Source organism: Pseudorasbora parva, chromosome 9, assembly GCF_024679245.1.
Source record: "Pseudorasbora parva isolate DD20220531a chromosome 9, ASM2467924v1, whole genome shotgun sequence".
Classification (NCBI taxonomy): domain Eukaryota; kingdom Metazoa; phylum Chordata; class Actinopteri; order Cypriniformes; family Gobionidae; genus Pseudorasbora; species Pseudorasbora parva.
The window spans coordinates 8,880,051-8,903,001 of record NC_090180.1 but is presented as its reverse complement, the minus strand read 5'-3'; the positions used below and the strand labels follow the sequence as shown (position 1 = coordinate 8,903,001).

Here is a 22,951-nt window from a genome sequence, read left to right as displayed (position 1 = left end):
TAAAGGTTGTCGAATCTCAAAAAAATTTCATTGTATTAACTCAAAATTTCAATTTCAATGAACTCAACATTTTAAGGCAACCAGATAACTTTTTTTCTAAATAATTTTTACAGTGAAATAATTAGTTTAAAGAGGTGTCATACTGATCTTTGCAAACACAGCACATGACCTTCTTTAAAGCCCATGTTATAGCAAACAATTAAAAGTATTAGGATATAATAGGTCACTTTCAATTATGAGCAAACTCAAATCAGCTCAGCCCATCCCCCATCCCCCATCCACAACACCCCCCCCCCCCCCCCACACACACACACACACACACACAGGCAAGTTTATTTTGCTTCAAAACTTATACAATACAGACACACTGTAGTAAGCTGCAGGTAGAAATCAGCCCCCCTCCCTCTCTCTCCACACACACACTCTCTCACACACACACACACACACACACACACACACACACACACACACACACACACACACACACACACACACACACACACAAACACACACACACACAGTAGTAATGCTGCAGGCAGCCCTTATCAGCTCAGCCCATCCCCCCCTCCACACACACACACACATACACACACACTTGCATACGTACACTCATGTCTGGTTCACTATCTTTCTGGGGACTCATAGACGTAATGGTTTTTATGCTGTACAAACCATATATTCTGTCCCCCTACACTGCCCCTGCCCCAAAACCTACCCATCACACAAAACTTTCTGCATTTTTACATTTTCAAACGAACTCATTCTCTATGATTTATAAGCTTCTGTACCCATTGGGACCTCAGTTTAGGTCCCTACAGTGACACGAGTCCCAATGAGTCTGTGTGCATTCAGGTTGAAGTCCCCAACAGGCTAGAAAACCACACACACACACACACACACACACACACACACACACACACACACACACACACACACACACACACACACACACACACACACACACACACACAGGCAAGTTTATTTTGCTTCAAAACTTATACAATACAGACACACAGTTGTAAGCTGCAGGTAGAAATCAGCCCCCCTCCCTCTCTCTCCACACACACACACACACACACACACACACACACACACACACACACACACACACACACACACACACACACACACACACACACACAGTAGTAAGCTGAAGGTAGAAATCAGCCCCCCTCCCTCTCTCTCCACACACACACACACACACACACACACACACGTCTGGTTCACTATCTTTTTGGGGACTCAGCATAGATGTAATGGTTTTTATGCTGTAACAACCATATATTCTGTCCTCCTGCACTGCTCCTACCCCAAAACCTACCCATCACACAACTTTCTGCTTTTTCACATTTTCAAAGTAACTCAGTAGTAAGCTGAAGGTAGAAATCAGCCCCCCTCCCTCTCTCTCCACACACACACACACACACACACACGTCTGGTTCACTATCTTTTTGGGGACTCAGCATAGATGTAATGGTTTTTATGCTGTAACAACCATATATTCTGTCCTCCTGCACTGCTCCTACCCCAAAACCTACCCATCACACAACTTTCTGCTTTTTCACATTTTCAAAGTAACTCATTCTGTCTGATTTATTAGCTTTTGTACCCATTGGGAAGTCCCCATGAGTCTGTGTGCATTCAGGTTTAAGTCCCCACCAGCCTAGAAAACCATTCACACACACACACAGAGGCAAGGCTTTTTGCTTGAAAGCTTATACAATATTGCCCTCTACTGGTCATTTAAGGGAGAGCATAAGTGTTGAAAAAAAACAAAAAAAAAACAACAGTGTGATATATAGAATAACCAGCAGGTGGGAGTATAGCCTTATTTATGAACCAGGCACGTGTGTCCCTATTTTGTGTTTTTTAGGCTTTTGCTAAGGGAACACCGTTTGAGATATCCAATAACCGTTCGCATTTTAGCATCTTCTGTATATTTACTTCATGTTGTCCGAGTTTGGAGGAGATTGAATGAATCGCTTTTGAGGAGAAGGTAAAAACTCAGAGCTCGCTTTCGACTTCTTGTTATCTTCCAACCAAATTATCTGACTTCCTATTGGTCAGAGCTAATGACTGTAAATTAGAAAGTTGTCCGGCTCAAAATGTACAATATATATACCGAGTTTGGTGAATGTAGATAAAACTAACCCCCCGCTTTGGACAAAAGATGGCGCTACTGAGCCCCTCTACCACGCCCGTTTCTGAATCTTTGCTTGCATCTTCTGGACAGCATGTCTGATGTGTGTGTTGAGTTTCATGCAATTTCAAGCATTTGAAGAGTCTCAAAAACACCAAAAAAGATTATTAGATTTTGACATGTTGCCATGACAACAGTTTTTCTAGAATCAGGAATCCATTCATATGTCTATATCTGCTATGTTTTGACATTATACTGATGAAGTTTGAAGTAAATCGGGTGAAAATAAGATGGGGATTTAAAGCAATTTTGAAAGTGACACACTTCCTGCTGCCAGTTGGTGGCGCTATAACTTTGTCTCACAAAAGTCATATCCATGTGATCGGCCTCTTACAACGAACACACAGCTGAAGTTTCATCAAAATGAATTAATGTATGCAAAAGTTATAACACACTTCCTGTTTCCTTTTTCTCGCCATAAATTCGTCTCTTCGCCACGGCCAAACCGTTTGAGAAATCAGAAAGTTGCTCGCAATTTGGCATCCTCAGTGTCTTGACTTCAGGCTGACCGAGTTTGGTGCTGATCGGGTGAATCGTCTAGGAGGAGTATAGCAAATTTCAGAGCATGCGTTTTCCGAACAACCCATATTAGCTCACTTCCTGTTGGGCTGACACATAACTTAGAGCACGAAAGTTGTTCGGCCCGATGAGCTCTATATGTGTACCGAGTTTCATATATATACGTGGAAGTGTGTTTGATTTATAGACCCCGTTTTCAGACCCCACTTTAGGGGGCGCTGTCGAGCCCCCCTGCCACGCCCGGGTCCCAGCCTCAGCCCGGCCCTGATGGCCGCGCATTCTGATGCGTGTGCAAAGTTTCAAGAGTTTTCGAGCATGGGAAGGGCCCCAAAAATGCCCAAATAGTCGCGTAAAAAAATAATAATAATAATAATAATAATAACAAATAATCCTTAGAAGAACAATAGGGCTCTGCGCCCTTTCAGGGCTTGGGCCCTAATTATATTAGATGCTGATCTCACATGCAGACTGGATATTTATGAAACATTCAAGGCGTTTTGGTGAGTCACACACTGTTTTTGCGTATGTGTCATGCTCTCTGCTTGATTTTTAATATTTATATCATGGTATCCAAGAATAGTACATCAAAAATGTATACTGAGTAGTGCCATATCCACACCGATAAACAAACACAGACCGGAAGTTAACTTCGGGCCAGGCGCGTAACCGTGGCAACGTGCGTGCATCCGCTTTAACATGAAGGAAATAAGAATAAGGGACACATAAAGTTAACTGTGAGAAAAGAATTGGGCTCCATAGAAGTGAAGAAGGTTCCCAGAAGCATACTATTGCATGAACTTTACAATGGAACCAATAAATGGGCGGTACTAGTGACGCTGATCCCGCCCCTTCTCCTGACCACTCCCACATAACTGATTGATGCTACTCTCAAGACAAGCGGCATTGAGATTTCGGCGACAGTAGAGACTGAGAGATGTGTAGCTCCTGAAAAAAAGCATGCTGTCCGCAGAGCACACGATGTTTCTGCTTGCTGGGGTAAAATCTAACTGAGGTCTAGCGAAAGCATCGGTGGAATCCACAGTCAAAAGACGGATTGTACAAAAGCACGAGCGAACAGCCAGACGAGATTTGCACGCGCTGCCGTAGGAGATCAGCGGACGGCTGTCTGAGATCTATTCAACAACATTTCTTTGTTTCTCCGTGTAATTCCGGTTTTCTTTCGTCTTTAATATGGCGAGCGATTCTCCGGCTCGGAGTCTGGATGAAATAGACCTCTCCGCGTTAAGGGTAAGTTATGTGTCCTTTATTGAAGATGCTCATTGATGTGTTTTGGTGTTGCAGTTGCGCCGTAATGGCAGGTGCAACAATCACTACAATAGTAACGTTAGAAATGGAATGAAATTAAATTAACGGGTTGACGGGCAGCAACAGGGCGTTTTAATTCAGATCAAAAGCGATTTTCTTTCTTGTTCAATCGATAAGAATCTGTGATCGACGGCTGCTTTTATTAGATAAACTGCTTTTGCGAAACTTATTACAGATTATTGCAGCAAATGTCATTCCAGATGATCACGATATCGCAGTGAAGCCTGTAATGTTATTCAGGCATTTCTTTTGCTTTGTGTGTGTATTGTATGTTGAACTAGTCTACTAAAGTAGCCTGCCTAGCTCCACGCGCATGCCTGATTCTCTGATTTGTTTCATCAGGACTTTTATGAATCAATGATAAGAATATCCAAAATAAGGAAAAGGGAAATTTGTTTCTAGAAGTCTAGTTTAAAACGTCAAGTTCTTCAAAATGCAATGCTTGTGGCTTTGATTTATTACATTTTCGAAGCGAACATGTATTGCAGTCATCAGTACAAGAAAATGTTATATGAATGTAGCTATACAGTACAATATAAAGCTTAGTCATCATTTTCCAAAAAGTTTTGAATTTATTTTTTGTTAAACGTATCATAAATCATGTCATGAATATCAAGTTTTTATTGTATTTTTTATTTTATATATGAGGGGGATTTTTTTTTTAGATTTAAAAATAAATAAATCATTTGACCTGAATAAAGCATGCCTTCTCATAAAAAGGCCAACATATTCTTGTCACATGACGACAAAATGGCTTCCTGTATGTTGATTATATGGCATAATGCCTTTTGAAGTATTTTCATATATGAATATTTTTAAACAGAATTGATTCAATTCTTTTTTTTTTTTTGGACTCAAGCGATTTTAATTCTGCTTCAGAAATTGAAAACACATTCATCACAGCAGAGCAATTGCATGTTTAAATTGCATTTTTATTGTATTTAATAATATTACAATTTAGTCAGATTTATACCAAGAAAAGAAATAAAGCAGTGAGTAATTTACCCATGTTTTTTCCCTTCCACTGTTTGTTCAATGGACACAACTTTCTGTGTGCTGTTGCAGGATCTATGTGTGTCCAGCTGGGAAACTGTGTGCCATATGCATGGCTTGATAAATGCTCAAATCCTTCTAATGCCACCAAATTACTCACAGCATGTTTTCCTGTGACTTCTGAGTGGATAAACTGGGTTACTTCCTAACAAGGCTCCGTTTTATGCGTCGCTCCTCGGATTATAAAAACTGTGTCAGTCTGTCTAATTAGTGTGAGCGTATGTGTGTCGTGCTGTAGCTCAACTGGTAAAACATGCCACCATCATTGCCACACAGAGATTAATGCACTGTCATTCTTATTGGATATACATGTCTGCTAAATGCATACAATAAAGGGGATATTTACACGACAACAATGTACTAAAAATTTCGCATATAGCCATTGTCAAAACGATCCCCGTTCACAAGGATCCGCATAAATGACTAAAAAGGCTGTCGTGCATGCCAGGCCTGTAGTTGACATCTAAAGAAACACGAATATTACATGCTTATAGAGGGTATGTGTTAACATTACTTTCAGCCTGACTGAGTGGCAGGAGAGCTGCTGCATGAATGGATCTATTGAGCAAACTGTGAAAACGTGAGTAAAATAAATGACTATCAGTTTAAACCATAGACTGTAAAAAACAAATATGGATGTATTTTCCATGACCTCACCCATAGGTTTTTAAAGAGCCATCTTGGTAGTGCGTCACTCCCAGATAACAGAAAAGGGGCAAAAGGGTGGGATGTGGGCTGAGCTGAGGTGACGTGATGGCTAACAGACAGCAGACAAGCGGTAATCCACCCGTCACTCAGTGGCCACGCTCTTAATTATGCAGGACTTTTAGGCATTATAAAATGTAAACAAATGACTTATAAAAAAAAAAAACACCCCCTCACAGTTGTCATGAAGGGCAAAATTATTTGTATAAATCAAAACCACAATTTGTACCAGGCTGTACATGTTTTTATCTGCTGTAAATTTGGGCATTTTAAAATGAGGCTCAATAGCCACGTTTACATGCACACTTTTTTGTCATTCCGATTAAAAGATTTAGTGGACTGTTTACATGAGACGTTATCTAAACCAATCTTATGTTTACATATGCCGACTTTTAATCGCATCACAGAGCGTTTGTCTGCCGCGTCAGAAATGTCGACGCTGTCCTCTAAAGCAGCTGGAATGTGTTCACGGATGCCATAGCAACTCTCAACGGCCACCAGGACTTATACGGTTTTATAAAAGCTATTTATTTATTGTAAAGCGTAATCATCTCAGAAAAAATAAATTCTGCAGGCGCAGTTGAAGTAAAAAGTGCCTGGGACAAACGCTGTCAAGATGAGAGGATAAAGCCGGGCTATGTCTGTCATTATGCCAACATTATCTTCATAACTTCTAACAAAATAAAAAGTTTACCCCTCAGAAAAATTGTCTTTCCTCTCAACATTCTAGCCTGCATGTGAGCGTGCTGCGCGGTCAGTGGTGAAGGCACGTGTGTGTATCACGTCACATAAGGACTCGCACTGAAAAGTAATCGGGTCAGGTCGTTTACATGGTTACATTTTTCGTTTGATCGGTTCATGAAAAGGTTTATCCCACCTTTCATTTGGTTTGCGCATTTTTATTCCGATTGAGGTGTTAATATGGAGCATTTTCATTTGGAATGGACTTTTAAACCGATTACAGTGCTCCATTAGCCTGACGTGGTCATACTCAATTCTAGTGTGAATATGAGTCTGAAAATGCTCCATTGGGCTGTGATTATGGGGCGGTTTCAACCGAACCAGGAAAGGCATCAATTGGATAGACCTACAACCAATCAGAGCAACGAAGCAACGTCAACAGAGCTCAACTGCACTGTGTTGCCAAGTCCACGTTTTTTTCACGGGTTGTTTTCTATGTCCGCGGGTTGAAGCGACTATTATGTGATATATGGACCCATGAGTGCGAATAGTAGCAGGCAACCTTGCCAAAATAACACACATTTCCCCCCCCAAACGCCATTTTTTCCCCGGAGAACCCCCAGAGAAGCTATTGTTTAGGGCTAGTAGTTGGCAGGTTTTGTTGTAAAAACTTGGCAACCCTGTCGGCACGCGCTGAAATAAACGATATTTGCCGGTGTTGTACAAAAAAAATAATAATTTGAATGATACACAGAGTACTTACCCAACATGATCATCATTAATTTTGAGAGAAATTGTGAAGGTGAATGCATACAAACAAGCTCTCCGTTTAGGATTCAAACAAATATAATCCAAGCCTCTTTGATGACGTGCATGATTACGTTACTGTTGATCATCTGTCCGTCATCGTCTAAAGCCCGCCCTGATGATTTCATTGGTCCGAACAGTTTCTGTTCGGAGATAATTACTCCTCTATGGAGCAAGGCCAGACCGAACTGCCCGGCCTAAAAAATGTATAGGCGGGGCTAAGTTCGGCTGGCATCCATCCAGGCTATTGCTCCATGTAAACGCACCTAATGAGATTCTGCTCCTTTTGGACCGTGTCTTTAGCGGCCAGTGTGAATTGCAGTTTAAGTCACTTCCATATTGTCTTCAAGAGAAACTGGGGGAGGTTGCCGCTTGGTTTAAACTAAAGTTTGGACTCCATAGGTTGTTCCTTACAACTTACCCAACATCCAGTTCCATGGATATTGACATACATTCAGGAATCGCTTGTTTCCTGATATTTATATGAGCCTGATTTCAACGCTGGGGAAATACAACGCTAAATTGCCTCGTGAACGCTTTATATAAATACAATATAGGTCGGTCTAAATCCGGGTGATCGCTTATATCATTGTTATATTCATCTTGTCCAGCCATAAAACTTGTATTGATTTTGTCAGTGCTCATTTAAAAACATCCAATCATGCAGAATATATGCTAAATATTGATCTGATGAGTCGTCTATACAATATATAAGGTATGATTTTACCCCCGAATTCAACATATTGACACAAAATGATAACTCAAAAAATCCACGTTTTGCTGCCGAGTCCAGTTTCTGTAAATTGTAGCGCTCCATTTGCTTCTCTTTTCTGTAACTTCTGCACAGTCAATCTCAAAGCTCTTCCTGTTTTAGACGTTTTGTGTGTTTTTCGTGGCATTCACACTGAAAACCAATGCTACAGCTCAGCCTTTTTGCCACTCACGCCCGTTTCACACATACTCCGTCTGCAGTGTGTATGTGGTGTTGTGTTGCGTATGCAGTACAGGAGCCGCATGCCCTGTTGTGCTGTGTTTATAGTGCGCAACTGATCTGCTGTTTCATATCACAAACACAGCATTTATTCATTATTTTTTATTTAAAATCCAAAAGTTGTTACTGAACATGGTTCGTCAGAATTGCAATTCTCTTTGTTTACTCTTTCATAGAAGTCCGGTTGCTACATTTAAACAACATTGTATTCAATTCATTCATTCATATTTATATAGCCCAGTACTTTAGATTTAGCTCACACAAGTGGAAAAACATTTAAACATAGGTTATAGCATAAAATCACAATGCAGAAATTCTGCAGGTCATGAACTTTGTTTTACACCTCCAAGAAAGGACGAGTGCTATTCATTATGGCACATTTTTTACCTAAATGCCAGGTAAGGTAGACTAGAAATCTAGACGCACCCTAGCGGCAGCAAATCTAACCTGCCCGCGAGGGTCATCTAGCAACTCTCAATACACTTCTGAGCTGTAAACGCCAAACTCTAGATGGGCCAATCACATTGCGTGTAGTGCTGGTGGGCGGGGATAAACATAATGACGGCAGAGTTGCGCTTGCGTGCTTCTAGTAAACACAGAAGCTGGTGAATGGCGGTTGGTACAACCTGGTTGGTTGTAAGGCTATCCAGTCGCGTGCAGAGGGAGTATGAAAGACAACCGTTTATCCGGATTGAGCCCTGTCAATGGTGAGTTTCCAGACCAAACATCTTGATGTGGGTCTGGCTTGTCAGGCTACAGGTAATGTGTCGTTACCTTGCTTTACCAGAGAAAAAAAGCCATGTGTTGACTTTGAAACGAGTATATTTAAAATGATACGCATCTGTGGTGAAATTACTAGAGTTTCACGTCAGAACATGTTGATTTTAATGCAAACAACACAGCATCCGCATAAAGTGTAAAAGCTGTAATCTGTTAACATGGGTACGGAAAAAAATCCGCACTGCAAACAGAGTGTGTGTGAAACAGGCGTCAGTTGGCGTATCCGCAGTCACTATGGACAACGTTGATGTCATGTGCATACCCTCTATAGACTGAACACAATATGCGCTTGACCTCACTGTCACAAATTCAGGTTTCTGTAGACGATAACGCTACCGTTTAAAAAAATTGCTCTTGAGTTTGTTTGTAGGCCCCCAAAATGTCGCAATCATGTATATGAACGGCCAAAATGCATATTTTACACATTTAGTTGAAAATGGCGATGCGTAAGTGTAAAAATATGTTTCGTGATGAGTGTGTCTGATGAGTAAATTGGGCTAGATATAAGTGGATGGGCAGTTTAAGGATGCCCATATGGTGAGGCACAGTTTCACAGCAGTCATAAACCAATTACCCTGTGTGCTGTAGGAGCTAATGGGCTAAAGGGATGCCCGTGAAGTGCTCTCCTTTCTCCGCTCGCAAGGCTAAGTAGCGCGTGGGATGGAAAGATTACTGCAGATAGCCCTTTGAGTGCTTTTGATTTGGCCATCCATTGTGTCTGGTGCATTATCTTCACCTTCACTGGCTTCTCACACACGGATCTGTTTGCACGTACATGCTTCGACACTACAAATCGCATGGCGCCCCAGATGTCGCTCACATTTCGTATGGGATTTGTTTAAGTGTTAATCTCTGTTTTATACTAGCCCTGCACTCTGCCCTTCACTGAGACGAGGTGATGGATAGCTCCTCGCTTTTCACACCATAAGAATTGAGGTTTATAGGCCGCTTGCGTCACTTCCTGACTGTCACTTTCTATCAGTGGAGAAAATACAGATTGTTGTTAAAAACACGCCTGATGCTTGGTCTTGGTTTTGTACTGTAGACGAAACAGACATACAGTTGCTGATGCAACCTTATTTTTGCTGTCTGTCCAGAGTCCTCACTACAGTAGATGTTTGTTTCTAAAAATGTCAGACTTGCACATGGAAACAATCCTTTGCTTTTATCTGGCCGTTCATTTAAATAGTCTGAGTGTGTTTTTCATGTCGTTGAGTGTGCTTTCGCATGCTGTGTTTGAGCGAGAAGGGAAATAGGTCACCCAGAAGCAGAGCGCTGACATGCAGTAGTGGTGAAACATTTCAGCACAGCACATGCTCAGATGAGCCATTCATAAACTCCCTCTCTGGCACAGAAGCGGAGGTCTGTGTCCCACATACATGGGAGCGATGTTTGGCATCACCTGCTCAGCCTCACCTAGTCCTGAGGGACGACATCTGAAAATGAGCTTCTGTGCTCTGACCACAAACCTTGAAATGAGATCCATGCCCTTTTTGTTTGTTGTCTGGCCATTTTTAGCTCCAAACACAAGAAGCGAGGACTTAAGTTTGTTGAAGGGGTCGTGTACTGCACTGTGTCCGTGTTATAGGCTTGGTTTTGATGCAGGTCATCAGAATAACCTTTGTTCATCCAGATTAATGAGGTAGTGTTTTTCGTAATGCAGACAAGGTTTATTTTGTCATGGGTTTGATGGGCCTGCGGGTTAGAGGTTCTGTGCAGTCAGGCGTATTAAGATTCAAGGTTATGTTTTTTTAAAAATGATATGGGTAATTTTTGTGATGCTAATCTGCTGTTATTTTATTCAAAAATACTTTTATAATTCAATTCAACCATATTATAAAGTGTAAAACGTGATATCAGAATGAACTAAAGTTTGATAGATTTAAATTTCTTTCTTTTTTTGTAAATTTTTTAAATATTTGATAAGTGTGTGTATAATAAATATGTATGTATGCATGTGTGTATATGTATGTGTCATGTGTTGTGCTTATGACCAACATGCAGAAAACAAAATGGACCCTTATGTGTCAAGGTATGACTGTCTCAAGGTCAATAACTGTTGCAATATCAGATCATTTGAGCTTTTTGGCAAGCTTTGTTCAGGTTGTACAATGTAATTTGGTGCAAATCCTCAAATGAATTAAATTTTTATATTTATGAATTGATAACTCATTTGATATCGAAAAATAGTGTTTCCTTGAAATTCACCACTGTTTAAAAGTTTGGGGACAGTAAGTGATTATTTTTGTTGTTGTTGATGAAATTAATAGTTTTATACAGCATGAATAAATTGAAAGTGACAAAAAATTGTTACCAAAGATTTCTGTTTCAAAAAAAATATTTTCATTTGAACTTTCAATTCATCAAAGAATCCTGGGAAAAAAATATCCACATAAATATTAAGTAGCACAATTATTATTATTACTTTGTTAAAATCAGAAATGTTTCTTGAGCAGCAAATCATCAGGATCATGTGACACTGAAAATTCAGCTTTGCCATAACAGGAATAAATTACATTTTAAAATATAATAAAATATATATATATTTTTGAAGGCTAGTGTTTAAAAAAATCATTGTGTACATGATTACGATGTGTACACTTACAGGTGTTCATTTGCAATCCAAAATTACATTAAACACATAATAAACAAAGTGCTTTTTAGAGAACCATGTTTAATAAAATTTCTTTTTTTAATATAACCTATATAAATATCTTTCCTTTTCTTTAATAGTGAACACTCTTAAATGTTACAGACCCATTAATGATAAAACAGCTTAAATACGAGATGCGACTCTTGTTGGGGTCTTTTTTGGGCTTGGAGTTAGGCCTTAAGATCCTTCTTTCATTCACACTTCCTCTTAGTTTGAGTGTCTATGTGATTTCATTCAGCAGCTCGGTGGGTTGAAGGAATAGCGCCGGGCACTGTGAGGGCCAGGTGGTGCACCGTCTGCTTCCCCCTTAACTGACTTCCGTTCGCTGTGCTCTCCATGTGCAGTAGTGTAGGAGAGATGTCGACATCATACCTGCGTTCCTCAAAGAGCATCAGTGACAGATGACTCTGCGTTTGACAGCGTGGGGTCTGGTGTCCACCCTGGGTGTGTTGTTCTGAGTGCCTTTGTTAGTTAGTCACTTACTTACTTACTTAGTCTCACCCGGGCATTCCAGCTGCATTCCATTCTATGCCATTCAGCCCGAGGATGTCTTGTATAACATTATTTTTATATATGTGGCTCACCAAGAAAAGAAAATGTGTAGTTGCTGATGATGGGCTGAACTGCCAGTTCTTGCAGAGCCACATCGAGACACTTAAACTGAGGGGTGTGGAGGGCTGTCTCTCCCCTTGCTCGTGGGTTTTTGGGTTTTGTGTCTGCAGTTAGCCCGTGCCCTGCAGCGTTAGCTGTTCTGAATCTCCCCTCCCATCCTCAATCTCTCCGCCACTCTACCCTCCAGCAGACGTCCACTGACCCATTTCCTGTCTGTACACAGAGCAAATGTAGACTTTCATTTAGTTTAAATTAGATAGATGTATAACCTTTTTAAGGTATATTTAATAGACTGGCACATCTGGCCTGTTTACGCTTGGAATTAAGGTTAATCTCAGATGATCGCAAGAGACTCTTTGTTTACATCTGGTTGTCACATGAGTCTCAGTAGTCTACTGTGACTGATTGTGTTCTGTGCACGTCACTTACTACATCATTTTGTTGTTGTAAACAAAAAACATTGTATTTTGATTTATGCAAATGTGCTGTTTCAGTCAGAATACTCATTTATCTCATTTTAGTCTAGCGCCCATTTACTGAATTGGATCTGCATCTCAAGATGCATGCTACTGCGTGTTGATATCAGACGTATTGAAGAAATGCACATCACTTGACTGTTCAGTGGTCATGGTCTGTCATAAATTTACTCACATGGTTTTAGGTTTAACACAAATGCTAACATGCAGGGTTAGGGTCATTCTCAAGTTTTCAGTCCGATTTTAACATTTTTAAAGGCCCTTGAAAGCAGCGTTTGAAAAACAAATCAAGTAATTGTGTAAAAGTACAGATGCCCTAATAAAATATTACTCCAGTAAAATAAATTACTATATAGTCCTTTTTAATTGTAGTGGAATAAAAGTACAAAGGTACTAAATAAAATTTATAAAACTATACAGTTTTCATGTACTTAAGTACTGATTGATTTGTTTATTGAAGTGAGGAGCGACTATAATATACTAGACATACAGATATAGAACTTAAATAGTTTATAGCTCAGTCTGACATCAGTATGAAATATAACTTTTCAAGTAGCCAGCACTACTCAATAAGGAAGATAATTTAGACATATTTTATTGCATTACCAAAACTTGTTATAGACTGATAACTACCCTAATGATAATTACCGATATTTCAAGTTTGTTTTTATATAATTTAAAACTGCTATGGTAGAGGGGTAGCGGCATGGACATTCATTTGCATTATTTTAACTAGGTTTTAGGTTAAAAAAAAAAACTAAACTAAACGCATCCCATTCTTATGGTAATACACAAATGTGGATGTTATAGTCAAGCATTTCATGCTTAAACAGCTTTTGTTTCACAAACAACTGATGGTCATGACCTAAATATGATCTTCAATTACAATAATACATCCAAAATTCAGCATTAATAACTTTTTGTGCCATTAACTGTTACACAAAAGTTTTAATATTTTGTATCAGTGGTTGATTTGCAGGTAAGTATGCAGTTATTAGCTGTTTTCTCATCAGGACAGATGCTGCATTTAGGTGCGTCTGGTAAATTTGTATCTTAGCGTAGGGCATTTGTTATTATGATGTCATGCATTCAAGTCAGAACATTAATACAGAAGTATTAACAACATCAAAATATGATATTGTAAACCATAAACCCCCAAAAACATCTCCTCTCACTAACATGCCAGTTGGCGGGGCCAAATATGCGCTGATGAAGTAGGTGATGATCTTATTCTGCAGAGGCAGTCTTACGTTGCACTTGCATCATAACGTGACACAATCCGAATGAAGTTGTTTTCAGTGCAAAATAAAATGTTTGGACTAACAAGGAAGTTTTGAGAAAAATATTGATTGTCATTTTTAGGACCTTAAATACCAAGAATCAATTAGTTTATCCTGTTTTCGAGGAATGAACAGAACATCTGCTTTCTATAACGGAGGCCAGTAGCTGCTGTGCGAGTAAACCTCACTCCTCTGATCTCAAGAAACACTCTAGCGACTGAAGGTAGAGGTTGCAGCCTTTAGCCTCCTTGTTAGAGCGTCCAACTCTCATGCCGGAAGACCTGGGTTCGAGTCCCGCTGGGTTCGAGGGCAGTGGTACACTTCCCATCCAATAACATTAGAACAAAACAAATAGATGGGAGAACACAACTAAATTAATGATCTCCAGGGTGGGAAATTAGCACCAGCCAATGGCGGGTACTTTTTCAATGTGGCGGGTGACTTTGCTGTGTATACCAGCCACAGTGGCTGGTGAATTGTAAAACATATTTTTACTGGTTACTACTTCAAACATTCATTGTAACCGATTGGACAGCTTTTGCCAAAGAATGATGTTGGTAGTAACAATAATGCACCTTTGTCGAGTAACTCATTTCATGATTCTGACCGTTTTTGCCATTGAAATGACTGGGGAAAAATGTCCCAATCAACCCAAATTCACCCCATACTATGCTAATGCACTTTCTTTTAAATTTGAATTCTGTAAAAAGTGGCTGGTAAAATTGGACATCCACCAACCACTTTGGCTAGTGGGCAAAAAAAGTTAATTTCCCACCCTGATGATCTCAAACATTTTCAATTAGTTTATTTTTATTTTTTATTAAACATGGATCTTTATTTTTTCTTTAAAATAAAGGCTTATCTCTGTGATTTTGTTGGCTCATTTTGTAAATGTAAGCAACTGGTTTAGACACGCTCATGCATCGGCGAGTATAAACATGTTTACATTTTAAATAAAGCGTCTTTTCCATGGTTGTGTTGACAATTCTGCTTTGTAACTAAGGGGATTGTAAGCAGAGGAAGGTTAAGTTTAATATTTTTTTTTTTTTATGTGATATTCTCCTGGTCCTTACTTTTTAATGGGTCATAAATTCCAAATAATTATCACTTATAACGTTATCCTTTTCAGCCACATCGCCTAGCCCTAATTAAAAAATGCTGCAGAAGTAGTTCGTTAACCCATTTTAACTAATGACCCCTTATTGTAAAGTGTTACCTTATTCTTTGTAGCATTAGAAAGTAAACTTTCAGCACTGCTCTCTATTCAGTAAAGTTAGTGTTGGTCTGGCACGCTGGCTTGAGGCAGCACTTCAGATGACTTCTGCTCGTGTTCATTGGGATTGGCAGCATAGGATGTTTGCACAAATAGATGCCTGCCTCTCTTGATTGGGAGCGAGCTTTGGCGATCGAGATGGGATTTCAGAGCCAAAGGTTTATGTTATCACTGGTATTGATCAGCGGTTCAGCAGGCTTCGCTCTCCCGGGTGCCGTGTATTGATGTCGGAACCATCTTCTTCATTTGCCTTCTACATGACTCAATGGCCTGTGAAGGCAGAAACATGGCTTGGTCCTCATGCCCCTCCACAGACAGCATTATTTTATGGTGCGTCAGATGTTTGGGAGAAAGAAAAGACAGAGTTGAAAGACCCGAGGACAGGTTGTACATTCATCAGGCACTCTACACAGGAATCATTTATATATTTGTGTGCATACATGCTTGCATGAAATTGCTTTCAGCAAATTTCTTTCGAATTTTAGAGTTCTCAGGAAAAAAAAGGGGGTGAAATGTGTGTTGTTTTGGCAAGGTTGCCTGCTAAAATTCACACTCATGGGTCTATATATCACATAATAGTCGCTTCAACCTGCGGACATAGAAAACAACCCACGGAAAAAACGCGGATTTGGCAACACAGTGCAGTTGAGCTCTGTTGACATTTGACAACTACCGTTATGCGTCGCTTCGTTGCTCTGATTGGTTGTAGGTCTATCCAATTGATGTCTTTCCTGGTTCGGTTGAAACACGCCCCATAATCACAGCCCAATGGAGCATTTTCAGACTCGTGAGTATAACCACGTCAGGCTACCAAAATGCTTCAAAAAGTTCATAAAGATGTAGTAAAGGTTAATGAATGAATACCAACGTTGTCTTACATTTCAATTTATTTTTAATTTTTAAATAAGTTTATTTAATTCAAGGTTTTATTCACTTGTAAACATTGATCAATGCAAGGACCACATCACATGTACAATTAAAACATTTTAATTTGTGTTTTGAAGATTAACTAAAGTATTTTGAGGTTGAAACAACATAAGGGTGAGTAAATTACAGCATTTTTGGGTGTAACATTTAAGTGGTTTGCATCCATAAAATTCAATGTAAAAAGGAATTAAATGATGACAAGAAGTAGCTCATTAGTAAAGTATTAAATCCAATTTATTCAAAAAATTACATTACCAAAACAGAATGGTCACTCATCACATCATGTAAAGAACATGCCGCTAGCCATGGAACCAATATCTGCTGTGGTTTAGCTATATTAAAAGAACTCTAGGATTTGCATTTGTCGCATGAATAAAATGCCTGGGCCTCAACTCTTTTCTGCGGCATGTCAAATATGGATGTATTGGATACCGATAGATTTGTGTGTGTGTGTCTGTGTGTGTGCCAGAGGAAGTTGGGCATTATGAAATGTTTGGAGCAAACAACGTCTATTGTAATCCAGAGCCAGAGTCAAGCAGACAGATCATCCAGAAAATGAAGAGGAAAAGAGATTGTGGACAACTGAAACATTTGCTCTGAATGTTTAAAATCCGCGTCACTCCTTTCCTTTAAACACAGATGCTTTAAAGTGATGGTTCACACAATGAGTACTCTGCCATCATTTACTCACCCTTATGTTGTTCCAAACCTGTATGACTTGCTTTCTTTTGTGGAATAAAAAATGTTCCATTTATTTTTTATAAATTTCTGAATTGAGTGATTCTTTGAACATGGCCAAAGTATGATTAATTGAATAGAACTTTAATGATAAGCAGAGTTTGGAAAAACATAACTCTGAGCCTTTAATTTTTGTCTGAACTATCAATTTAACAGGGTTGTGGCAGCTGTTCACGTTGTAAAAGTTACAGAAGCGGCAGTTACCAGGGGGAAAAGTTTGGACATTTGCATGAACTAATATTTAACTATAGGGGTTGCTACTGATTTTCCTTGAGTTGCGTCAACTGTGCATGTTAGTTTCTGTTGTGCCTCTGCTTCTATAAAAAGCCCCTTTCAGGCTGTCTTTCCCTTCTACTCAGCACAGTGCTGCCATGTTAGTTTTCTGTCAGACGGGTCAGTCTAACGGTGGGAACCATAACACGGTATTCTGCTCATGTTTGCTTGAACAACAGAAACCTGAGTGATGTGCAAGGTTGTTAACTCCTCTCTGCCCATCACACACTCACTGACAGTTTGCACACTGACCCTCGTTTTCAGATGAACCAAGACAGGAAGGTATTCAGGGCGAATGTGCATCCTTCCTCTCTCAGAAGCAAGAAGGAGAAATAAAGAGCAAAACACATTTCCATAGACATTGTGACTGACATGTCTGCTGATGCTGCTGGAGAAAAGGGCCGTCCTGCCAGTCTTGTCAGACAAAGCGCAGGCCCAGCATGAGATGACTGAGGTGAAGGAGAGGAGGAAAGAGCCACGAGACCTCTGTAAAGAGAAGGGCTGAGTAAGGAAAATGGTCAAGACACCAGCTGTAGAATAAAATGATAAACCACAATAAATTAATCAGAGATGTGTCCTTTAGCTTTCGCCTGTATCCATTAAAGGGCTGATGGCTGAAAACTGTATCACGATATGTGTTTCATAACGGTCGATATCGATAATTATTTATTTATTTTATGACCTAAAGTAAGGACCAGGAGAAAAATATATTACGTATATATATATATATATTTATATATATATATATATATATATATATATATATATATATATATATATATATATATATATATATATATATATATATATATATATATATATATATAAATATAACATTTTTATTTTAAACTTAAAGGGTTAGTTCACCCCAAAAATGTAATTCTGCCATTAATTCTTACCCTAATGTAGTTCAACACCCGAAAGATGTTCATCTTCGCAAATGAAGATATTTTTGTTGAAATCCGATGGCTCAGGCAGGCCTTCATTGACACCAATGTCATTTCCTCTCTCAAGACCCATAAAAGGCACTAAAGACGTCGTTACAAAGCCCATCTCACTACAATCATTTTATGAAGCGACGAGAGTTCATTTTTTTTGTGCAAAAAAAAAAAAGACGAATTGTATAGTGATAGACCGATTTCAAAACAAAGATATGAACCGTTATAAATCAGTGTATCGATTCATGATTTGGATCACCAATGTCACATGATTTCAGCAGTTTGACCCCCAATCCGAATCCCATCACTATATAAGTCGTTATTTCGTTTTTTTGACTATTCTCGGCGCTTCATAAAATGATTGTAGAGCCACAGTAGTGAGATGGGCTTTGTAACGACGTCTTTAGTGCCTTTTATGGGTCTTGAGAGAGGAAATGACATTGATGTCAATGAAGGCCTTTCTGAGCCATCGGATTTTAACAAAAATATCTTCATTTGTGTTCTGAAGATGAACGGAGGTCTTACGGGTGTCGAACGACATTAGGGTAAGTCATTTTTGACAGAATTTTCATTTTTGGGTGAACTAACCCTTTAACCTTCCTCTGAATATCCCCCCAACCCCCCAGCTAAAAGGCAGAAATGTCAACACAGCAATGGAAAACATTCAAATAATTTAAATGTAAACCTAAGTCTAAAATCTCAATGAACACTTAACAATAATCTCTTAAAGGTCCCATTTTTCGAGTGTTTTCGAAGCTTTGATTATGTTTACAGTGTGCAATATAACATGAGTTCATGTTTCACATGTAAAAAAACACAGTATTTTTCACACAATTGACTTATCTGTACGGCGCTATTTCCTCTGTCCTAAAAACGGCCTGATGATTTCCTTGTTCTATGAAGTCCCTCCTTCAGAAACGCGTAACGAGTTCTGATTGGGCCAGCGCTTCCTGTGTTGTGATTGGACATCAGCTTAGCGCACTTTGCCTGGAAAGGTCCCGCCTCTTACCATAACGGGGAGATGCAAGCGCTGAATGCGCGCTCTTCTCCACGTGGGAGAGCAACAAGACCACGCCCCCTATTTTGCGTGTTCTTGTGGGCGGAGGGTTAGTCAACAAACGGTTCTAGTGACGTCATTACATCCCTGCACTTCCTGCTGTAGTCCAAACCGGCCGTTCGCTGTAGGCTTTGAAAGGGAACTTCTGTTAAATAAAATATCTCGCTTGGCATTGAACTTTGAGCTTTATAATTTTACAGGTATTATTTATGCTCTAACAGCAACATTACACACTAACTAAAGTTTGAAAGATGGAATCGCGAAGAACGGGACCTTTAACATTAAGGTGCAGTGTCTCCGTTATTTATTTGTACTGTTTAGATGCTTTGTCATAAGGCACTGATGCAGAGAACATTACCTCTCCATATCTGTTTAAAGAACAGCACAACGGCGAGCGAGCGCATAGAGTATAAACGCCTCCCCAAAGGACGAGGCACATATGCAGTCAGCGGAGGCTTGCGCTACGGAGCCAGACGAAAGTAGAAACTAGTTTGTGGTATTACCAGTCCAGGTGTGGACGATGGTCTTGCATAATTTGCAGACGACATTGGTCTGACTACGGTCAGACTTATCAAATCGGAAAAATATCGATTACATGTCTATCGCAATGCATCTTGTTAGCGTTTTATCGTCCATCCCTAATCCATTATATAGCCTACATTAAATACATAACAATAATATTGTACATTTTGGAAAAATAAAAAAATCTGTTTTTCGTACTGGACATTAAATGACAATTAAACCTTTAAATAGAATCATTGGCATTTAAACAATTTATTTTAGTTAGTTTACTCTGGATTGCTGTGTTTTACTTTACCATTATTCTTAGGTCTGTCAAGGCAAGTTGTCATCTAGAAGGGAAACTCATTTACAAGGTCTCAGAGCTTTAAGTGGGTTAGTGCTTACCCCTGCTTGTTCTTCTCATTCTCAGCGGTCAGTGTCATGTGGTCACACAGCTGACTTCCCCCATGCCTTTGATATGGTTCAGTTTGGGGTTATGATCTGCGTAAGACCTTCTGCTACAAATGGCCCCATGAACCCACTGGACAGACAGACATCTTTCAGCGTTGATTACGAATGTTGTTGAGGCCATTTCAACTAAGCTCTCTGTGTTGAGACCACCTTGGCGTGAAATGGATTTTGGGATTGGCTATAAACCAGATCTCTTTTCTTTTCTTTTTCTCCTCCTCCTACAACTTCTTGTGTAATGGAAACAGCCAGCAGATTCTCAGAATTGACAGATCCAGTTTTTACCCCGAGGGAGAAGATTGAACGGCTAATACTACGCTGTATAAATGGTGCAGTTTTAAAAAAATCCATCTACTTATTTTGGGTAATAACCATAATCATAAATAGATGAGCTATTGTTTCTAGTGACTGGTTTGATGATTAAAACCCCCCAAAAACAAATCAACAGAGAACAAGAATAATTCAAATGATTCTGGCAGCACGCCAGAGAGGAACGGGGTCAACGGGTTGACTGAATTATCTTAGAAAGCACATCTTTTGATGCTTTGCCAGAACAGAAAATGCAGACCGGTAACCTGCTGATAAAAGCATTGTTGGGCAGTTGCACAATATCTGACCCCTCATTTTCTCACGTCTCACTGGATGTGGCACTGGTTTCGCAGTGGCCTCACAGCCTTGGCTAACAGACAGGCCACATTTCCAATCAATTAAACATTTCGTTTCACAAGTTTTGTTGTGTGGACTGTCTACGCTTGTGTGAACTACACTGCAGCATTTTACCAGTCAGCATAAGGACATGATATTACTCATCCCCAGAGAGCCAAACCATGTATCAGCTTTATGTGTAGAAATGTACTTGACAAAATGCGTTAATTTGGAATAGCCTGCAACATTCTCAAACATACAAAGCTTGATGCAGATTTTAGAGTAAATTGTATTATATTGTGTATGGTAATTTATAATAAAAAAAACTAAAAAAAAAAAAAAAAAAAAAAAAAAAAAAATATATATATATATATATATATATATATATATATATATATATATATATATATATATATATATATATATATATATATATATATCACAGTTTATTATTACATTCAGAAATAATGTTAAATAGCTGTGCATAACAACTTAAAGGGGAGGTATCATTTTTCAATCTCATGTCAATCTTGAGTACCTATAGAGTAGTATTGCATCCTTCATATCTCCAAAAGTCTTTAGTTTTGTTATATTAATAAAAGAAAGATACGCTGTACAGAGTCTTTCCAAATAAACCAAATTAACTGGAGGTGTATCGTGTGGGCGGAGCTATTGTGTTGAGAGCACCTGAAAGCTGTTACATACTTACAAAACATGGAATAAAATATTGTCCTAAATAAAAGATGGATATCAATCATATTCAGCCATACATATATGATCCAGAATAGATATGAATATAATATGAAATATTATGATATATAATATGAAAGGTGTTCATATTATGAACAATATTTATTATAAATTATTTGAAAGATGGCAGAATAATAATCTGTGACGTCAACAGTTAGCAGGATGACAGTTAGCAGGATGAGGTCATCTCTTTTCTCAGTGCGTGGACTTAATCGCTCAGGTGCGCGGTGACATCCTCACACATGTGAGGGAGGATGTTTCAACTGGGACTTTTTACTGCACCGAGTGTTTGGTCGCTTCTAACTTGATCTCTGTTTGGTTCCATAGTGAATGAACTGGGCTTGGTGGGCTAAGCTAAATGCTATCAGATCGTCACCGTGTGTCAGAGCGATTTAAGTGCACGCACTGAGTCGAGAGAGGTATGTATCAACTCGTTTTAGTTAAGGGAATAACATAGTTTAATATTAAAAAGCGGTAAAGTATCCCTTTAAGAGCAGGGTATGTGTGGTCAAGAATGAGAGTTACATTTGTGTGAAACGGCACTCATGTATGCTAATGTGATTGTTGATTGTTGTCCGAGTTTGGAATCTCACCGTCTGTCAGGAATTCTCACAGGAGCCATAACCACAGAAAAGATTCATACGCACAATACTGGTTTTGTCCTTTGAGCAATGTCATCTCTAAAGATATCACTCCCTTTTCACCGTTTTATCGTAACCGTTTTCTGTCAGACAGCGATTGGTGATAGTGAGCAGGCTTTTGATGTTTAGGGTCACAAACTCAACCAGGTGGTGTTTGGGTGAAGAATGGCACAATGGAATGGCCTGTCCTTTCTGTCTGCATTGACTCTCTTGTTTGGCATTTCTTTATTTAGGTGTTAGATGGAGTGTTGGATGTGAATCTCACACTTGGTTGGGTGCTGGTCATGAGAGATGGTACACCGCAACAGTTGTAAGATGGAGGACACCAGGGGTTTTTGTGTTTGTGTGAGCTGAGAAGCAATTAACTTGCTGCTGGAAACCGTGTGCTGCTGTTTATTAAAGTCAACATGGAATCACAGTTTATTTACTTGATATGTGGTCCTCCTGTTATTGTGAATGACTCATCAGTGCGCATTATAAAAATACATTATATGCCTCTGCAACAATTTTTAATATGTAGTCCATACCCTGCAGTTCCTGATGGATAATATCAAGTGCCTTCCTTTTTTGTTAATACTTTTTCACTGGAGGTACAACACATTACAAGACAATTAGTTACGAAAAAAAAGTCACAAATACCTTAAACTATCAGACTAT

General features: G+C 39.2%; 1 protein-coding gene across 10 annotated transcripts in view; it reads left to right on the top strand.

The window, feature by feature from the left end:
• Positions 1-3,609: 3,609 nt before the first annotated feature.
• Positions 3,610-22,951, top strand: part of tnika (TRAF2 and NCK interacting kinase a) — a 102,727-nt gene continuing 83,385 nt past the window's right edge. For 5 of the 10 annotated variants that reach the window (XM_067453739.1, XM_067453738.1, XM_067453737.1 and 2 more), the window contains exon 1: positions 3,612-3,967. In XM_067453739.1, coding sequence (XP_067309840.1) covers positions 3,911-3,967 — 57 coding nt within the window. In that variant the 5' untranslated portion in view covers positions 3,612-3,910. Of the gene's footprint in view, positions 3,968-22,951 lie in introns of all 10 variants that reach the window. The other 5 variants (XM_067453734.1, XM_067453733.1, XM_067453731.1 and 2 more) reach the window with 2 other exon arrangements.